The sequence below is a fragment of the Rhodnius prolixus genome, unplaced genomic scaffold (assembly GCF_049639745.1).
Source record: "Rhodnius prolixus isolate KJV_2025 unplaced genomic scaffold, Rpr scaffold_57, whole genome shotgun sequence".
Taxonomy (NCBI): Eukaryota; Metazoa; Arthropoda; class Insecta; order Hemiptera; family Reduviidae; genus Rhodnius; species Rhodnius prolixus.
In genome coordinates this window covers 32223-53597 of record NW_027411612.1, presented here as the reverse complement: position 1 = coordinate 53597, position 21375 = coordinate 32223, and the positions used below count along the sequence as shown (strand labels likewise).

At 32.2% G+C, this 21375-nt stretch overlaps 2 protein-coding genes and 1 long non-coding RNA gene across 7 annotated transcripts; 2 read left to right on the top strand and 1 right to left on the bottom strand.

Annotated features, from left to right (window-relative positions):
* Positions 1-42: 42 nt before the first annotated feature.
* On the top strand, positions 43-5197 carry LOC141455295 (neuropeptide CCHamide-1 receptor-like). Its single transcript, XM_074130208.1, has 2 exons — positions 43-787; positions 999-5197. Exons 1-2 carry the CDS (start codon positions 204-206, stop codon positions 1204-1206), a joined length of 792 nt encoding a protein of 263 aa, XP_073986309.1. The 5' UTR covers positions 43-203; the 3' UTR covers positions 1207-5197.
* Positions 5198-5809: 612 nt separating this feature from the next.
* Positions 5810-19192, bottom strand: LOC141455294 (polyamine-transporting ATPase 13A3-like). Of its 5 annotated transcripts, none has more exons than XM_074130204.1 (17): positions 18739-19192; positions 16961-17047; positions 16516-16683; positions 15875-15945; positions 15687-15784; positions 15439-15598; positions 14834-15038; positions 13858-14053; positions 12957-13258; positions 11971-12171; positions 10847-11032; positions 10541-10654; positions 10311-10464; positions 9684-9926; positions 8378-8529; positions 7992-8190; positions 5810-6736 (listed from the first exon to the last, which is right to left on the bottom strand). In XM_074130204.1, exons 2-17 carry the CDS (start codon positions 17036-17038, stop codon positions 5835-5837), a joined length of 3429 nt encoding a protein of 1142 aa, XP_073986305.1. In that variant the 5' UTR covers positions 17039-17047; positions 18739-19192; the 3' UTR covers positions 5810-5834. The 5 variants fall into 5 exon arrangements, with proteins under 5 accessions (XP_073986305.1, XP_073986304.1, XP_073986303.1 ...); XM_074130203.1 differs by lacking the exon at positions 18739-19192 and adding an exon at positions 18557-18698; XM_074130202.1 differs by lacking the exon at positions 18739-19192 and adding an exon at positions 18174-18696.
* Positions 7498-20942, top strand: LOC141455296 (uncharacterized). Its single transcript, XR_012459190.1, has 2 exons — positions 7498-7687; positions 20709-20942. It is a non-coding gene; the product is annotated as an uncharacterized lncRNA (long non-coding RNA).
* The last annotated feature ends 433 nt before the right edge of the window (positions 20943-21375 follow it).

Sequence of the window (21375 nt, the reverse complement as noted above, 5' to 3'; positions counted from 1 at the left end):
TCCTCAAAACTTTATATACTTTATAGACATTGTAAATAGAGGAAAGCACCTAAATAGCCATGTAGAATATTCTACTTAATACTGCGATGTTCTTAAAAAAGTGATTACTTGAAAAGTGAATCGACACATGTATTATTTGAATTTTAATAAATTTAAATTAAATTTTTCTCTTTCTTTACAGATTTTTCGCCATAGTTGATCCAATGAGAAAACTGTATTCATCGATTGGTGGTCGCGGTGCAACCAGATGCACTATAATGATAGCCTGCGCCATCTGGTTGCTGGCAATAGCGTGCGCCATACCGGGAGCTTTATTCTCCTACATCCGTATCTTCAAACAAGGCAATCATACACTGTTTGAGATATGCTATCCATATCCAGAAGAACTGGGATCTGTGTATCCAAGAGGTTTAGTTATGGCGAAGTTTCTTATATATTATGCCATTCCGCTCACCGTAATCGGATGTTTTTACATATTGATGGCACGACATCTGGTGTTGTCGACGAAAAATATGCCCGGCGAACTGCAAGGTCAGGCTAGACAAGTTCGTGCTAGGAAAAAAGTAGCTAAAACTGTTTTGGCATTTGTATTGGTGTTCGCCGTATGTTTCCTACCGCAACACGTGTTCTTGTTGTGGTTCTACAATAATCCAAATTCAGATAGAGATTATAATGAATTCTGGCATGTATTTAAGATTGTTGGATACTGCTTATCATTCATCAATTCCTGTATCAATCCGATTGCGCTTTATTGTGTTTCGGGAACTTTTAGAAAACATTTCGACAGGTGAGTAAATAATTTTTTATCTCTTTTCAAGTTGATTTTATTTTTTCATTTATTGGACCATTAACAGAAGCTCAAAGCCCAAAGTCACCGAGTATTCAAATATACCCTTGAAATCTCGCCTCCTTCCTTTTAATAAAAACATATTCTGTATTGCTTTCAAGTAATTCTTTTTTTACTTGCTTTCTTTCTTACAATTATTTTGTTCTTGAAGGTACTTAGTTTGGTGGAAACGGAGAGACTTATCCGACAGCCGGTACGCATGTCGTCGTCAATGGGACAGTACCACGCTGGCACCATTGCACCACAGTACTACAACACGCCGTGTTGACGGTGCGCACGAGTGTACCGTGTTAACAACGTTCATCAATGGCACAACTGCAACGAATCAACAGCAGTACCAGTCACAGCCGCAGATCTGACCACCAAATCGACGTGCTATTTATACAAATTAACTACCGCCAGAAATCTTCATCTCGTGCCAACATTATCCAACATTGGCGGCCACATCTAGCAGTCCTTCCTCACCTTCTACAGAGTATTTTGTTGTCTAGTTACAGAAAAAATTAATTATAGTGGCAACCCTTGTTCATTTATAATTAAGCCAAATATTCAAAAATGTTTGAATGTAGATGATTAAGATTTCCTTAGGGGCCAAGTTCCTGTACTAAGTACTCAAGTTAGTGAACTATTCAGCTTTGTTTTTGCTTTTTTGACATCGAAAACTATAATAATTAAAAAAAACTAATTGAGAAAGCAAAGAAACCATTACAGTATTCTATTTTTTATTCAAAATTGTATTTTTTTTTTTTAATTTTGTAAATAGCTGTACAGTTTGTGTTATATCAAGATGAGACCCTCATTCTCACAATCTAATAATTGGACTTAAGTATTGATTAGATTAGGTCCAATGGTGGGAGTTGAGCTATGTCACTGAGACTCAGGTGTTCCGTTATGGCACCCTCCAGTTTTTAAATGATTAATTAGTCTTGAAAGTTTGGAAAAGAACTCCTGGGTAAAGCTCTCCCGGGCTAGGCCAGTCTGCTGTCTCTTTACCCTTTTGATCTGATTCCCCGTGGACCCACACAGTATGAACTAATAATCATCCTAATTCCAAGGAGTCTCAGCATTGATTATCCTGCTCTTATAATTTCAAAAACACTCAAAAAGACTGTGCCTAGCTTTCCTAGGCTTGCCAAGATAAAGATAAATCCAAGATCAGATAAATGCCTCCTTTTTTTCCCACCACCATTGCTTCTACTATCTTGATTCAACCATTTGAATGAGGTGTTTAGGAATTCCAGGGTAGAAATGTACAAGATGGTGGAAACATCATTAACATCCACTCTGTGGCAGACTCCCTCTTCTCGCTTCTCAACTATCCGCCAATTTTTTATCAAAATACTTGGGAAGGGTTGTCATGTTCTTTTAAGCTTGTAACTGTTTGTCTACCTTAAATTTTTAGATCACTATTACTCGACACTTTTTTTTTTAATATTTAAAAGTATAGTTTTCATTTTAAGTGGCTAATCGTCCAAAATTGAGTTTTTAAAAGAAAAATACTCATTTATAAATGCCTCATCGTAAACTCACTCTTAGGTAAACGTTCCAAACAAATGGAACAGGCATTTTACATGGGTTAAGTTCAAAGAGAATCGTTTTTCCAAAATTCGAAGACGCAATCGGTAAAATAGATAAATAAAAAGTTTTAAAAACTATGGCTTTCATGGAAAGACTACTAAATATCTGAATCAGGACAAATGAGAAGTTAGAATTACAAGATTCTTCAATCTTTATAGCCTTAACTCCAGCTGCAGATTTTAAAATTGGTCATCGTTATTACGAAAGTTCTTAAATACATAAAATTGTATATATACAAAAAAAAAAGAAAAAAGTTGTTAACATAAAAAAATTTTACTTATCTCTATAAATGTTATGTTTATATGGAATTTTATATGTGAAAACGTAAGGTGTTGGTTGAACCCAGTGTACAAGAAATATATGTTTTTGTATGTATGTATATAAAAAAATATATGTATACATTTTTTGAATACGTAAAGTATATATATTGTTTTTTAATGTACTGACTAATGTATAAAAAAGAAAAGTAATATTCAAAAACTAATATAAAAGAAATTATTGCTTTTATTAGAAGAAAAAAGTTTAAGTTGTAACTTTTGAATTTTTTCCTTTGCTTATAACTATTAGCGTAAAGGAATCTTTTGGCTTAACGTAAGATCTTCTGTCCCGTACACTGAATTTATGCTTCCTTGTTTGCAGAACTTACGAAAAAGTTCAAATCAAATAACTTTGTTTTTTTTTTTTGCGAAGTCACCAATAAAGCGTAACTGAGAAGTGTAGATAATTTCTTGATGAAGCTGCAATCAGATACTCCATCTTTAGATCGTAACTACTGTGCGGTAATCTTAACATGCATAATAAACCCCTAAGTTAGAACTAATTAACCCCTGGGCAACTCTATTAAAGTGGTTCTACCCTCGCCCCCTCAAAGATACAACCCTTTATTTAATCAGTTATTGCTTTCCACCTCACTAATGTTCCTACCTTATTATTGAACCCAACTGAATATTAATTCATTATTAGTCATTATGATTTTATAAAATTTAAGTTTTATACTTCAAGACTGAAATTTAATTATACCAGTCATATTGTTTATAGTATTGCTGCTATTATCATCTTATTAAAGAATTAACCCCGGAAACCCTTGTTTTGAGGTCTACGGAGAATGAAATAAAATCTGGTAAGAAAGCTCCGCCCTCCATTACAGAGAAAGTATAATTAAAGTAACGCCCATTTTCTCAGGTGATCCAACGGGTTTTTCTATTTGACCGTGGACCTAAGGTATTTAGGGCCCTACACTCAATTCTTTTCAGAATACAATGGATATTGGTGGTATTCCGGAAGAGTTTAGAACGCCTCTCTGAACAGTATCTTCTTACTATAGTTAACCAGCATGTATATTATCGACCTCGAAACTATTATTTCCATTGAAATCCTAATTTTCGTGAAAATTTAATGAATTAAAACTAAGGGCAAGAAAAAAAAAAAATAGATGTGGATGTTTACACAAGATAGATTTAGGTTTTTTTGTCGTGACCTAATTTACAAATAGATAAAAAGATACATAACCCATTCTGATGGTATTATAAAGATATTTCCTTTAGCTTCAGTATTTATCGAACATGTGGTATCCCCAGTTTCCTTTGGGCCTTCTAAGATTAATTTTAAATAATATTTGAATGATTGTTTATGTAAAAAATGAGTTAATATTGTTTAAAATGTAAAATATATATACATTAACACACATTAAAATGAACAAGATAGTTCCAAGATGTAAGCTATGTTTGCAGAAACTTTTTGTAACAATTAATACAACTGCAGAATTAACGCAATAGTGAAAATAGTAATAACAATGAATGATTAATTTTTACAAACTAAAGAGGAGAGTTGAAGGAACTGGTTTTGTATTTGTTAATCAAGAATAAAATTTTATTATTACTGTTTTTGTCATAAAAAAATGTACAAATCAAACAAAATTGTAAATAATTATTACATGTTTAGTGTAAATAATTTAATTACATTATTGCAGAGTATTTAATGTATTCATAATAATCAATTATGATGAATCATGAAACAGGTGTTGTTAAATAGATTATTTCTAACGGTTTGGAAAGCGCTGCTATAGGATTAAAGGTAAAATAGCATTTAATATGGCAAATTTGTGGGAAAAGTTGGGAGATACTATCCAAACTCAGCTCAATTCCTCGCTATCTCTTGAGTTTAGATATGGGGTTGCCTTTTTTTCCGGGAATAATTTGAAGGAAGGAATTTCCTATTCAAAAAATTCTGGACAAAGGGTTCTGATTTCACATATAATTATGTGTATTTACTACAAAAACGTCGGTTATTTAATTTTAATTTTCCGAAAATACATTTTAAAAAATTTCCACAATTTTTTTGTTTTGTTTGTATCGAATGTTTCATTGTGAAAATGCGAACAATATATCTTATCTTCCTAATACTCTCTGCTTTAAAGAAGTTATAATAATTTTAAAAAAGATACAATTTTCCCAAAGCATTCAATAAATTTTAGTTACATATTTTTAAAAAATAAGTTATTTTAATAGGGGGAAATTCCGCTTAAACTAAAGTAAACAAAATACTGGCGTAAGCGTAATGTAAAATAAAAAATTATAAATTTACTGTAAATATTTCTAAATTTAACAAAAAAAAGAAAAAGAAGCTTTCATTAATAGAGCGCCAATGAATTACTGTTGTAACAATAATGTAAGAAAAATTAAAAAACAAAGAATCTATAAATTTAATGATGTAATGAATTATTAAATTGGAAATTTTATACAATAAAAGGTGTTGAATCTTGGAAAATTACAATATTTACTTTTATTTTACCATTTTTCAGATAACAAAATTTTTAAGTGAGAGAAAAAATGTAAGGCAGAATTTGATTTGTTTTACAATTTTAACCCAAAGCTAGAACTAAACCCAAAATTTCTTTTACGTCCATTGACTGATCTCACTGATTTAGCTGTCGATATCTCACTGAACCCAGAGGTTTCACAGATACAAGTTCTGGAGCTTTATTAAAAGAAAATGGAAAATCATTTCGCGTATTTGGAAGTAAAAGTGAAATTAGAAGAAAAAGGTTGTCCTGCACAGTCTCAGTAACACTGACTGATTAGGCCCCGGCAAAGGTGTTGCTTATACTAAATTTACAATTTAATCACGTAAATTGTGGTGTAAGAAAATCGTGTGAGTTTTCACGTCAGAATTTTTCTTTGATTTTTGTTTTCTTATTTATTTAAAGGAAAAACTATTTAAAGTATTTGTTAATGGAAGAGTTGTTGGAAAATGTGACTGAAAATATAATATGGCAGCAGTACTTGTGTGCCACTAGCTGTGCTCATCTGGAGAACATTATATAATACCGAAATCTTTCGCAGATGTTGGTCCTAAATATCTATAAAAATTAGACACCAACTTAGAATATTATTTCCATGTTCGAAAAATGTTAACTTAAACTAAACGCTTCATTATCTCTGCCAACACAATATTTGGCATCATTTAATTTACGATTTTTATAACCACATTTAAACTTTTTAAGCATTAAGTAATTAACAACACATTCTTCCAAGAATAAGCAACATAATATATGTACAAAACCTAATACAACTACCAGTATGGGGAAATCAAATGATTGGGGATATTTCAAAGATAATAGATCAATAACCCAGTTCGCTGGATAGATGGAAATGTAGATGGAAATTAATGTCATTATAATAATCGAAATGAATAATGCTTTATTCTTGTAAATACGTTCCCTGTAGGGCGGTCCTTCAGAGAAGATAATAACCATGGCGATGTATTGAAATTGGGAAACACAGTACACCGCATAGTTTTCATAAGAAGTATAATCGTCACGATTCACATACTTAAATGGTACATACCAGGAAAACTGTCTAACCAAATAGAACGCTACCACCTGCATCACAACGATACACAATAGATGTAAAAACATCGATGTCAATGGTATAATGTGCAACATAGTGGACGGCGGAGTTTGTGAAACTAACGGTCCTTTATACGCTTTGACATGACCGAATAGAAATGCGAAATTCACTACAAAACCAACATCAATGATTAAAAATTCAAAATCTGTTAGATTACTGTCGATTGTATACAGAAATACTGTGGAAAAAAATTCAGTTAAACTGTACAATATCATAAATTTAAAAATGCCAAACGATGTAATCAAAGCGGCTCGTCCTTCTTTAATGATCTTCGGCACACATGCAATGTTTTGCTCTTGTGAAGTGAATGGCGAAGCGACTGATGCTTCAGCTTCGGACAACGAGATACCAACATGTGCGGCTTTTAAAGCTCCACAATCGTTTGCACCGTCTCCACACATTGCTTTAAAAAAAAATAATAAAAATAAAACTGCAAAACAGTGATAAATAAATAATAAAACTGAAGTCTAGTTAGGAGATATTCCTCTAGCACTATCTCAAGCATTGCTAAGACAACCCTACAAATTTTTCTTTTAAGTATCTCCTCTTATATGTAAGTAATTTATTCATTTCTTCTACCTCTAGTAAAAGTAACTATTTCATTCGTGAAGATTTTTCCAATTATCGATTTTTTGTTTTCACCGAAAATAAGGAGTTTAAGACGTCTGAGGATGAAGAAAAAGGCAAATGGAAACCTAATGTACTACAGAAAACTAACTGTGTAAGGGGATCGTCCCAAAAATGAACTACAGCAAATAAATAATACTACAGAGATAGATTTTACACACTAATTTTAATTTTCTGTACAAAATGAAAGATGGTAAATAAATTTACGTACCAAAATTGTATGAATTTGGAGCAGATTTACAGTAAGATAGAATCCACCCGCAAATAAATGATACGGCCATGCCAGTAGGAGAACAATGCAAAATTGTACAGCAAGTGCTATCTAGCGGATTTTTTCCTAACAAAGTTGGCTTAACACAAAAATGAAGACTATATATGAAGTATGAACATCTACTGATGCTTAAAGAAGCTATTGCTTAAACTTCATAATTTGAACTTGCATTTTCATTTAAAAAATTTTTGCATAAAAATTGTAAATGATTATAAATTAATCTAATTTCATAAACTATCAGTCTAAACAGGTTAAGAAAGGTTATGCTAGCCCAAGTATAAACTTCCAATGTTGAACGATATGCATGACTAGTACTTAATAACATTTAAAAAAATAAATATAATTTATAAAATTATTAATTTTCCGAGAGAAAAAAATAATCTTATCAATAAAAGCACACGCTTTTAAAGGAATGTAGTGGATAAGGATAAGGAAGCAGGATCTGGAGCACTTATAGTGAGTACAAATTTAAATATTTATAAAAAATTAAAAGTATTTGGGAGAAACATTTGAAAAATAAACCTTTAAAAGTAAAAACTGAGTAACAAATTGTCTAGTTAAATTAGGGAATTAAAATTTTTAAAAATGCAATTTTTCACTCGATTTATAAAAAAAGCAATAAAATGAGTTCAGTTAAAATATTGATGGTTGGCATCTTTTTATCTAAATTCATACGAATATAATTTAAAAAAAAGACGGCTTTATAAAACAAGCTAGAGAAAGCTCGTTGAAATTCTTTTTAACATGAATAATAACTGACCAACATAGAATCCTTGTTTTTGAATATCCACAACTAATTGTTGTTTTTGTTCGCTGGTCATTCTGGCAAAAACGACACCATTCGTTATTAATTTTTGCACTAAGTCTGGTAAATGTTCTCTCAGATATTCCCACGTTTTACCATTAGTAGTCAGTTTACATTCGCATGATGTTAGTAGATAATCTTCGAAATTACGAATCTGCGCAAAGAATTAATAATTAATCAGCTAGTAATGGTAGAGTATTTGATTTAAAGAGAAGAAACAACTGGTACTTTTCCATGAACTCATCAATAAATAAGGGAGAGTGAGCTAAAAGGCAGTCACCAAGATCCACAAGTTAGCCGCGTAGAAAATAAATAGTATTATCTGATCATAATCAACTTACGTTTGGTAGATTTTCCCGACGATGTACAACTGTATAGATTAATTCAGGTGGTTTATCACGTTCATTTATTAAATTAACTTCTATTGTAACGTCATTAGGGTCGATAATGGAACATTCTTTGGCCACGCTTACAGCCGTTTGTAAGTTGTCACCTAAAAAGTAAAAGGCAAAATTGTGTTTACGGCAAAATGGATTAAATAATAGTACACTAATAAGTAATATTAGTTTGCATTTTATAGTGGCTATCAACGTGAAACAATGATACAATTTGCTGAAATCGATTATTCTACCTAAAGCAAATATAATACTTTTTACTTTTCCAGAACAAGCGGGACAAGTTTTTAGATTTAAACCTATCCTTTGATCGTGTTAGGCATCCAGGATTACTGTTCCAATTAATAAATGCCTGCCTTTTACTAACTTTTGGCTCTACAAACTTGACAGATTCTTATAAGCAATCTCTCCTTTCTCATGAGTTGAGGGAAGGCTCGAGATTATACTTTGCCACTATAGAGATAAAGTACAATACACACATCGGACATACAGCCCTTACTACTCTGTTCACACATCCATATAAGCACGTCAGCAATACTAAGATGTCTCCCTCAGCTCCCCAAAAATTTGGGGCACTTCGCACTTGGGCGAAGAAATGGGATGTTACAACATTCCCCATTCTTCTACTGGCTTAAAGATAATGCTATGGGCTCTTTGTAGACAAACGTCTATCTCGGAATCACACATTAGCCTTAAGGATGCCAAAACACTTCACAGACTACTACGTGGGCTGCGCTCTACGTGTAAATTGGCCTTAGTAGGTACGATTGATGTGTTTTACTATACTCAAACCTATTTTGACTTACTTGAAGTTCAACCAAACCTATAAACATTTGGATTAGACAGAGTGGTTTCTATGTTAATGAGACTGATTGATCGGTTGGTCGAGGTAATTAAGTACAGTTAATTGAAACCTTTATAATTGAATAGGTTATACTAGTATACAATAGGATACTAGTCTACAACTCCTAGCAACATCTTCCATGTACTTCTGATCTGAACCATTCTCTCTCTATCTTTCTTTCTCTAAATTTAAAATTCTAAAACAATTTTTTTTTTCTAAAATGTTGATTTTCAAAAAGATTATTGTTTTTTGGTAAAGTGCTCTAATTTGTTCGAACAGATGTGAATGTTGGAAAGCTCAAATCCGTAACTGGCGTTTCGCCCTAGACTCGGTTTGTGTGTTTTTGTTTTCCTTCTGATCAAAAAACAGTTCCAATCTTAACTCATATTCCTTCAAAAAATGAAGTACCTGTTATCATAACTACTTTAATCTCAGCATCCTTCAACGTTTTTATAGTTGGAATGGTCTCCGTTTTCAGTCGATTCTCTAAAACAATAAAACCAACTAGGCATAGATCTTTTTCAACTTCTTCTCTGGTTAGTTTGTCTATCTTATGAAAGCTAAAGTTTTCTAAAATTTTCACAGCCATTGCTAGCACTCTGAATCCAAGTTGTGTGTATTTTCTTAGCTGATTGGCTAAATCTGAGGGCACTGAAAAAGAAAAAAAAAAGTTGTAAATTATGAGCTGCCCAAAATAATATTTCCGTGAAAAATATTAAAGGTATTCTTTTTATCGCGTAAAACTTTAGGAAAATTCATTTTTTCTGTGACGAAATTTCGAAATATTAAGTTCAGTTAACTGCAATTTTCAATTTTTCGTTTTGTTCTCCTTCCTATAATTTGTGATTCAGGAGAATTCATAAATTTCCGATAAAAAAAAATATATATATATTTATATACACAGAAAATTTGACATGATCGTAATGCATTACGATTAAGTAAAAGGAAACAGTAACAATTTTGACGCAAAGAAACTTTAAAACATCCTATTAATAACAAACAAACGAAACAAAAGAAAAAACTACTATATTTTACCAGATTCTGGTACAGACAAGGAAGCAATAGCTTCTGGTGCACCTTTACAATAAACTATGGCATCTTGACTGCCTAACTTACGACAAATTACACTCATTCTTTGCAGTTTAGAGGAAAATTGAAACTGATGTAAAATTCCAAATTCAATGTGTTCCTATAAGATTAACAATAATAAAAAAATCAGATATTTATAAATCTCTGAACATTATCGCTTAAATTTTTATACTCACTTGACCGCTTACAATGTCAAGTTTAGGATAGACGATAGACGGAGCTAAAACATCATACTTAGTTACATCATCTATTGTTGGCTCTTCAAATTTCCAATTTATAGATTCAAATATCTTTAAAGAAAAATTTAAATTATATTATTATTATTTATTTACTCTGTTTATGCCGTTAGGCATACAGAGGGAGTTGGCTACATATGGAGAATTACCTAAAATAATACTTTTGAAATTTAAATTATATATATATATATATAAAAATAGATGAGGCTAGCCATAGCATCGATATCCAGTATATCATTTACCTACTTTAACATCTAAAGGATCGCCAGAAATTTTGTTATCGATTAAGGTAAGTGAATGACAAGTAGCCATGCCATAGAGTAGATCCTCGTGCTTTAACAGTGCCGGATTATGACATGCTCGATCAAAACTCTTATTACTTATTGGTATTACACCCCACATGTCCAATCCATCCTCAGTGAGTGTTCCAGTCTACAAGCGTTAACAATGTCAAAAAAATACTTTATTATTAGTAAATCTTAATACTATTTTGTAGATGTATAATAACTTTAATTTAGAATATGTTTCTCTTTCTCAATGAATCTAAACCTCGGCAACTCAAGCTGAAATAGTACATCAGGAAATGTAACAACTGTTACTCCAGTGCAGTATTTATGGTGGTCGTAGTCCACTAGATGCTACAACTGAGCTATTGAACTGAAAGTTCTTGAAAACAGTTCAATTCACTTAAATCCTAAAGGTTCCGTGTGAAAACAAGCGAATGTAACATTATTACACAGAGAACACTTTGGCACCATTAAAGTGTACAGTGAATACTTGCCGAAACAGATGTCAGTGATAGTTGGCTTTACAAACAGAGCGATATTAGCACTAATCACGCGATCAGGGATCTTGACATCACTTTTGCTGTGGATATACAGCCAAACATTAAGAATAACACGCTGACACTTACAGTACTTATTCAGGACATGTATCTGGGTGAGTTAGATGATGTATACAACAGTTTTTTGGGGGGGTTCGTTCACCTTCAGTTGTTCTTTATATACATTCATTCAAACTTACGCATTATAAACTTTACATACAATTCTTAGTGTAACCGAATTGAACAATACTTAGTACTAAACATATATTGAAAGTTTTGGTTTAATTATTCTTGGATAACCATTCTTGATATGACATCCTGTGGAGATGATTTCTGGCCTATTGCGGCTTAGAAAAAGTCCTAAGTTCAAGGAGAACCTCTTCATCGATCACCACCACAGTCATGAAATTCTAGCAGAAACTTGGACAAGAAGAAACAATTTCCCGCCTAGCTATTCTTTTACTATTTATTTCTTTGGAAATTCGAATTAACCGTATCGAAGTTGCATTAAGAAGAGAAGCAAAAAGTACCACTGACTCAAAAATACCTTATCAAAGCAAACACAGTTAAGTGATCCAGAAACGTTGATAATCCTTGAATTAATACAAAAGATTTTGTGTTTTTTTAGCCTTTTCAGTGCGTACAACCTTCCAACAGTCATGGCAGCGGGCAATGCCGGTGGTACGATGGTTGTGAATAAATCTAAGGCATCCAGTGCTACTTCGGATAATTCTAATCCACGTTGTGTCTGGAACAGAAAGAAAAGAAAGTTATTATTTGAAACTTTTAGATCTTCCTATGTTCATTGTTTAATTTAACACAGTAACTAGATAAAAGATATTTTGAGCTGATGAACTAAATAGTGGGGTCGAAATTAAACCAGAAAAAGATTATTTCTATGAAAGGGTATTTTTAAACTTCAACAGCTAGGAGGTGTATTCAAGTGGAGTAGCTCGTTAAAATTTTTCTTTTATTTAGAGACTGTAGTGTTGACACGAAGCAAAAGCAGGAACAAGTTTTAAGGAATTTAGTTTTAATATGAGATTTCTGTTATCTAACTTGTGATAGAAAAGCCACCTCCTACCATATACCGCCTTCGAAGCTTCAAGCTGAAGAGATAACTTTGTGACGACATGTGCCATACGAGTTAATCCAACCAGCCTCTCACTGCTGATGAATGTGAATTGCAAAAACTCCACGCTTTGAGCCACCTAGTCATATAACTTTTATTATAAAAGCAGACAGAATCTGCAAACTGCTAGGATAAGTAGGAGTAGAAATCAGCCATTCATTTTCTGCTTATGTTGAGATCGTTATTTTGAGATATGAAATCTTAGGCAATTTTAGAACAGAGTATGCGATACGCAAAACGATTGGAAAAACTCTGGATTAGCTGCCTTTCACTAAATTTTTTTTTTTCATATTACATTTTTTTCCCGACGTTTTAAAAAAGCTTTGCCTTTCGTCTTTATGGAAGTTAGGCGTTACCTATTTTATAAACCAGTTGAATATTTTTGAAAAAATAAATTTTACCTTTGAAAAAACAGTGTAGGCAAAGCCAATCACTCCAATTGCCGCTAAAAACCAGATAAATTTAAAGGAATCTTGTTCAAATTGGAAATCAACTGGCGGAGGATATAGTATACTTCGTACAAGACTTCCTTTTGACGTCAAAAAACCAGTCTTTGTCACAACAGCATGCACTTTTTCATTTCCATAGTAACGTGTCTGTATGATATTGGTGCCACAAAACAATGTATGCCGGGAATCCTCTTTTACGTTATATATATTGCCATTCTTTGGTAGGGCATTTTTTGTTACAGGAACACTTTCTCCTGAGATCAGAAAATAATTTAAATTTTGGAGAGGACTATCTATGGGGGAAAAAAAAACTTCCTCAAATTTAGTGTTTGGGATTTTTCTGAGAAGTTATTAATTTTTGCTTTTTTTACTGATTCTTTCTTGCTCAAAGTGTCAGTACTCTTACTAAAATCGTGATTAACGAAAATTTCTGAACTTGAATTAGATTTAGCTAATTAGATTTGACAACCTTTTTTGAGATTTTTTCGAAAATGGTTCGGATTTTTTCTAAATTTGGTATACGCGTAGATAAAATAATAATTTAAAGGAAGTCAACTTCTGAGGGCGCCTGGAGCCTTTTTTATAGCATTCCCAGTCTCTGGAATGGCTGTAACCATTCCTCATGAGCTATTTTTACAGTTGCTTTGTACAGAGCAGCCTCTTGCTTACTTAAAACAAAGTCTAAGAGCAGGCTGGAACAACTCGAGACTCTATGAGGAGTCCCTGTATATAAACAAATATTTGAATATAATAATGAATAAGAATATAATTAATATATTTTATAAATATGATTAAATAGAATAATATTGGAAAAATGGGGGTAAACATATTATGTAAAGAAAAGCCAACTTACCTGTAAGCATACTCTCATTAACAATACACTTTCCATTTAATAATACAGCATCACAATGCATTATACATCCTCGAGGTGGTATTACAATGACATCCCCTGGCACTAAGCAACCCGTGGAAATCTCTTCGTACTTTTCATTTCGTTTCACTGTTATTGTCCCAGCAGAGTGCACAGTCTTTTGTAGCCTTTTTTGGTTCTGTTGACAAAGAGGAATCGGTTTAAATATTTAATTTATTCGATTGTTATTATAATTGAATAAAGCAACATTCGATATCAAATAAGGTTTTTGAAGCTACTGGAGGTTTTTCTTCAATGCTTCCTTAACCTTGTGACGGAGCTCGCTAAGAATTGTCAGTTTAAAACTAAGTTCTTCCTGCCGATTATGTCTCATTAGTCATTACAATAGCATTGAGGTCAGGACTTTTAAGTACTTTTGAAATACTTAACTACTTGAAAATATTCTTGTACTTCTCTGAATTTGGTGTGACCATGCATTGTGTTCTGGTAGCAGAAGATTGTAAAAACAAATCTATGATTAAAAGAAAAAGTAGTCTTCTTAATTTACGTAATCTGGGTGTAAGCTATAATAATCTCCAGTTATTCTGTGAAGTTTCGTTTGTGCATAACTCAGTCCACTCTTTTATCATATTGATCCTCTGAACTGAGACAGCAGAAACTGCGCAAAACTAGTCTTTACATACTTCATACTCTTTTCCTTCAATCTGTAGAAGAGAAAAGAAATCTTCCATAAATCTTTTTTTTATTTTGATTGCCCAATTAATTCCTCGTATTTGTTCAAATTGATGAGGTAACGACTTTTTTAAGACGTTTATGCATTGAAACTTTAAATGAAATTGAGTCATTAAAATGTATTGATTTTTTTTTTTCTTTTTCTTTAGATAAACTAATTTTGCCCATTATTTCGATTTAAAATTTGTTTACAAAATAATGAAAAACATTTCTTAATAATGATCACCTGATGTGTTTGAATTACTGATGAAGCAGTGCCAAAAATTGTCATAATTATAATGGCTATAGCATAATAATAGTAATTTTCGTTCAACCAAACTGCCAGTGAATAAATTTGAAATACAAAAAATGGAGTCAAAAGATCTAGTAGTACTAAAGCTGGTATAGTTGATATTGGTACATTGATTTCATTTAAACCGTACACCACTTGTCTGAAAAAAAAAATAATAATAATATGAATTTAAAAGGAAATGATTAGGTTGCCTTAAATAAAAAAAAATTTTAGAAAGAGTAGTTTTATAATATTATATTAGGCATGCGATGTATTAATAAAATTGTAGTTACTAAATTTAAGGGTTTGTTTCCAAAATAAATACTGATTGTGATGGGTAAACAGCAGCACGTCAGAAATGTCATGCTACTAAAATGATAGTTACTCCATTAATATTAGAGCTTTCCTGGAAAGTGAATAAAGATGAATGTTCAGGGTAGAAAAAGAGAGATTAGTGAGCGCGTTTGAAGAAGAAAAAGGGGAAAAGACGAATCCGATGAGAAAGAGTAGTAATAAAGTAAATAGAGAAAGAACTAGGTATGAAAATATTTTTAATTTACTTCAATTGCTGTTGAAGTTCACTGTAGCCATCACTGTATTTATAGAAATCCTCATTCACGGTTCCATTGTCAATGCCGGCTAATTTTATAAAGGTTTCCTTCTCTTCTATCCATAAATAACGAAGTTTCTTTATTTTAACCACCCTAAACTCTGCCAATTCTGCAAAAAAATAAATTATTAAATTTATTTTGAGAATTTTCCCCCAACACTAACCATTTTTAATAATTTATTTAATTAAAAATGATACCTCTTATAGATCCATCAGCGAAATTTATTTTCACTTGGCTTTTTGTAAGATCAGAATATAATTGAGATCCATTTTTGCTACTATGAATTTTTAAATTACTGTAAATAGTACAATTTGAGAATTATTAATAGTAATAATAATAATAAATTTCAAGCTTAATGTTCTCTGGAAATAAATAAGACACTCACCTTTCAAGTGGTAACGATATGAATAATATATTTTTTATAAAACTTGATTTAAATCTCTTTTCATATGTGTCCTGCAATATTAAGCAGAAAAAAAAAAATCAAAATGTATGAGGAAAACAATTGGATTAATATTAAACGATTAGATAAGGTGCCTTGACAAGTGCCTCACCGGACTGAGGAAACACTGACACCACGAGAGCTTAGTCTCTAGGCAGTATAAGAAATGGACCAAACGACAGTCCTTCTGGGAGTCAGTTAGCTGAGAAAGCCAAAACTCATTAAGATATGAGGTCCAAAATTGTCAAAATTCTATTCGACAAAAAACTCAATTGATATTTACTCATCAAGGGGGCATTCTCTGTATATTGGCAATCCAAAATCAAGAATGGAAATATACTGATTTTGAAGTAGTTTTACATAGATGCATCACATCTGCATTTTAACTCCCCAATTTTATAGATCAAATTAATTTGTCTAGCAACAGTTTTTTTCATGAAGTAATTTAATTAAACTGAGTGAGCCCATTGAAAACTCGTCTTTCCCTTTGTTTGGTTAGCAATTTCTGCATGGAAACTCACTCGCATCAGTGAGAATGTTTGTTTTAGCGCAAAATAAATGAAGATAAATATAATATAACTTACTATAACTAGAAGTTTAGTGGCTGTAGCGAGATTGCAAGGACGATGAGTTGCATAAAGCATCAATTTGGGCCACCAATGAAACACTAATCGTAACAATCCTGCAGTCAAGATTATTGCAGTCCATGTTGTAATTTTAATTGGTAAATATTCTCTGTATCCGTAGATTTCCTTAACAAAAAGAAAAAGTTGATACAGTCGGAGATAACAGGTTTTGAGTTTCTGTAAGTCACGATAAATGCTTCTTAGAATTAAGTTTTTATGTAGTATATCCGACTGTAAGTGCAGTCTCGTGAAAAAGATCTATGCATTCGCCCGATTCTCCTCTGAAGATCAAAATCTTTTGATATGAAGATTATTATTATTATCCGACTGTTGAAAAGTGCAGACAACTTTTTATTGTAACTGCAAGCAATAAATAAAAATAAAAAAAAATAAATTAACCCACCATTTCGTCTTCCTCTCCTTTATTAATATACCCTTTGTTCTTTTCATCTGATAACCTGGCCTCGATACCATTTTTCATAACTGCAACCTAGAAAACGTAAGCAATAACAATAAAATTCGAAAGTGGCACTTCAGAGGATAGCCCTAACTGTACCTCTACCACGAGTACCCTTAATCGAATATTAATTGAAAAATGTTTCGAATTAAAGTAAACTTGCATACAATTGTTTCAATAGAAAAACGGAGATTTGGAGACAATTTAAACACTTCAAGTCAGTGAAGTGTTACATATGTATGTAAATGTTAAATTGAACAAAATCTTACTGTCAAGATGCTGGTGACATCTAACAGAAATTTTAAATTTTAATTTTCAACGATTTTTTTATTTTCGGTGGATATTTGCAGACTGTGGGAGGGGGGAAACCACTTTTTGGTGCTCAGGTTATCTTAAAAAATGGATATTCCCGATGAACATTCAAAGTTGGAAGTCTATCCGAGTGCAATACAATAGCTTCTCTTCTTAAAGTAAGAGAAAATAAAAATAAGATTTGTACTGGTTTATTCCTCGTAGCATAATCCAATGTTATTAATCAGTTCAACCTATCTTTGTGCTAGTATAATTCAATCAATTCTTAAGGTTCTTTGGATACGAAGTATTCAATACACCCTGCTTTTATCTCCTCTTTTGTTGTGAAATGTTCACCGTTACAAAAAAAATGATCTATGGGTTCAGAATAAATGTAGTCAGAAAAAGTGAGGTCTAAGAAGTGTAAGCAAGGTAAGGAAAACGTTCAAACATATATTCATCAATTTTGAAGACAGTGAAGCGCGAAGTGGATGGTCAAAGCTTTATTTTGCTGTAAGAATAACTCCCCCCCCCCCTGTTGACTAAAGAGGGGTATAATTCGGCTAGACCACATGCTTGAATTAAGTACTTGCTCTGCTGATTAGAGTTCAGCTATGCTAGCACCCTGTTTCGAATCAACTTCGTGGAACTTAATGAGAAAATGACATTTGCTTCACTTATAACCTCAGCGGCCCAAATTTGTTGCACCTAGCTCTGTCTAAAAATGTCATACCAAAATAAGAGGAATTTTGTTTCTTAAACTAAAACGCAAAATTGCTTCTCCCCCCAAAAAAAATTATTACAAAGTATTTAATAGAATTATAACTCTCGATATCTCAAATGTTAGATTATTACAGAAACAATTTACCTGTGAAAGAAGTTGCTGCACCGTTCTGATTATTATTCTAAACTAACTCTAAACCACATTAAATCACACTATGTTTACACACCTGCTAAATTCAAGTGCATTCCACATAACCCTTCCCCAAACGATTAAACTTTTTTGTTTTACTTTTATCTATAAATAAATGGAATGCAAAAAACAAAAAATGATTATTTGACGTATCGGTTTATCATAAATGTGGATGTAAAGTGTAATCCACTTCAGATTTTGTTCACAATTTCTTGCTTTACAAATTGTTTTGTTAATGGACAAGACATTTGTGAAGCTATGTTTTTGCCTCTGTACAAGCAATTATGGTTTCAATTAATGAGGTTGTAAAATTGTTAAAGTGATTATAAAAAGTGAACCTGCAATTGTTATCAAGAAGATTTCCTCATTCCAGACCAAGAGAAAACTTTAAAAGAAAAGACTTTACGACTCTACGTTCATGCGCACATTACACTGGATCTGTGTTGGAGAAGGACTCTTCTTAAGAATGAACTTAATCTGAGTTTTTGTTTGTGACGTGTCTGCCATTTCGTGTACTTACTTCTTTTCAGCTGACCTCTGCACGTCATTGCCACCTATCTGCTGAACATTATTGTCTCTTATTGAATTATCGAGTAAGGAAGTTTTTTATAGTGTACATCTCGAAATGGAGATGATAGTGATTGTTTATATAATTTTTTTCGTTTCCTTCCTTCTTTTTTTTTACCCGCGTGACTAGTTTTTTTTGTGTACACAGGTGTAACATAAGAGAGGGGAAGTGTTGCGTAGTTGAAGAAATTCTTCGCTGAATACTTCATACTTATTTTAGTAACTTTAATGTTAATATTTATTTCATTAATAACGTTATTCTTCAAGTTCTCATCATTCGCCAACATCGTGATTTTCTGAATTCTGAACAATGTTCACATTGACTCTAATTTGAAACTGATTCTTAGAATGCTTGAAGCATAAGTAATTTCTGCAAGATATAATAATTGGAATATAAGGTACTACTTTAAACCTGTCATATACTGCGCTAAGACATTTTTTTATTACTTATGCGTTTCTTCCAGGTGAGAGCCTGACTCTATATCAATGGAAAAGTTATAAGAGGCATAGATATAACTTCATTGACCTCTTAACTCTGAAGCCAACCTCATCACTAATCACAAGTGCACTTTGTAAGCGGAATGTGCACTAAAATTTGTTTATAAAATCAAATTTAATTGCGCATTTACAATCTAAGTAGTTACTTGTGATAAATTCAGTCTAATCAACTCGAATCACTGAAATATCGAACAATAAAATTTTTCGTGAACTTAAAAATTTTAATCAGGTATTTATCAACGTGGACCTCTGATATAACATGATTACCAACCAACAATTTCTTATCAGAGTTGAGATTACGATTCGTTGTTACTTATCTAGTCTTATTGTACTCGTATTTATCAGAAGGTGGCTATTCTTTTTTAGATTGTGACTGCGTTTCTAAAAAGTGAACTTTACAGTACTGGTAGCGTTCCTTGGTAATTTTATTATCTCAAGAAATTTTATTTGAACTAAGATTTCGTTCTAGTTACAAGTTGGGGTTATCCACTGCTTCCAACAATACACAACTTATTTGGCTCTGTAGCGGGGCGTGTACTCGAGGCTATCACACTTGTTGGCTAACATCTTCACCAGAAGAAATTTATAAATTCTTCAATAATTTAAATTATGGCAATAATAACCTAGAATAAAGAAGAAACAAAAAATAAGAGGAAAGACAAACGTATCTCTAATCATCTTCTTTCAGCTCAGTTTTTAACGGTGACGTTTTGATCAAATGTCGATCGTTTCAACTTAGGGAAACTTCGAAATAGATAGTCCTTAAGCTGAATCACTGCTTCACCATTAGTTAATGGAAGGGGAAATTATTTTCGAAAATAGACAAATAAACGAGGGGGCACTAGTGTCGCCGCCTAGGTATTGTTTTGAAAAAAATACTATTTAGTAAGAGTCACTTGTTAGTGTGCCTCAGTTTCCGGAATGTACTGAGTCATCATACAGTGTGTAGCGAAAGTGGAAATAAAAATGTGATTATTTTAGAAAATGTATGGAAAAGTAAAGTAAAGTAATCGCCTATTTTTTCAGGCGGAGCTTAACGTCCAACTACCAATTAGGTATACTTTACTATAAATTTCTCATATTACCCATTAAATAAAATCCAAGGCCTTGAGACCGGGAATCGAAACCCAGTACCACAATACAAATTGTATGGAAAGGTATTAGAATATAGTTATGGCATCAGGCTCGCGCTATCAATCACAATGGCGCCAAGTCAAAAAGTAGCCAGGATTCTGCTCATTTAAATGCTTTTAAAATTTACCTTCTCATTAGAATTAGCACGAAGGGGCTTAACTTCTGCATCCAAAATTACATACGTAAGAGTACATTCTAGTCCAAGCATAAAAATGGAATATTAGTATTAACAAATTTGAAAATCCTAGTGAATTTAGTGATAATCTTTTAATTTTTTTTTTTTTTTTTCAGGGACTCTACAATCAAAACTAGCAGATGCAAGAAGTGTCCTCCTACACACAGGCGTAGAAATGAACGTTGGAAGAAGAAAATAACGTATTTCTAGTAAAACTAGGAAATAATTTCTATTTGTTCACTATTTTCTGAACAACTTTCAAAACTAACCATCCTAGAGTGTAATAATCAAGCCCCTAGCATGGGAATTGAAATTTAGAAGCAGAAAATAAAGAATTTCTAATGAAACTATGAAGATTTCTCATTTTACCTTCTTTTCTGAAACTCTACAATTTTAAACTAGCCGTCCTAATAAGCATAATTTACATCTGACGTTGAAATACAGTTTTAGAAACCTAAAGAAAGGAATTTCTGGTAATAGTAATGAAGATATCTCGTTTTTCTGAACCTCTCGAACGAATAATAGATGACGTAATAAGTAAATATAATAAACATCTAGCTTTAAATAGTACGTTATAAAAAGAATAGATTAAAGATTTCCCAATTTTCTCATTTTTCTTAACGTCTACAGTAAAAACTAGCCGATCTAATGTTTATTAAGTATGCCAGGGCATGAAATAGAATGTTTAAAACAAAATATAAGAAAATTTCGTTTAAAATGACGAAGATTTTTCTACTTTACTCTATTTTGAGAATGTCTATATACAAAAATAGCTGACCTAAG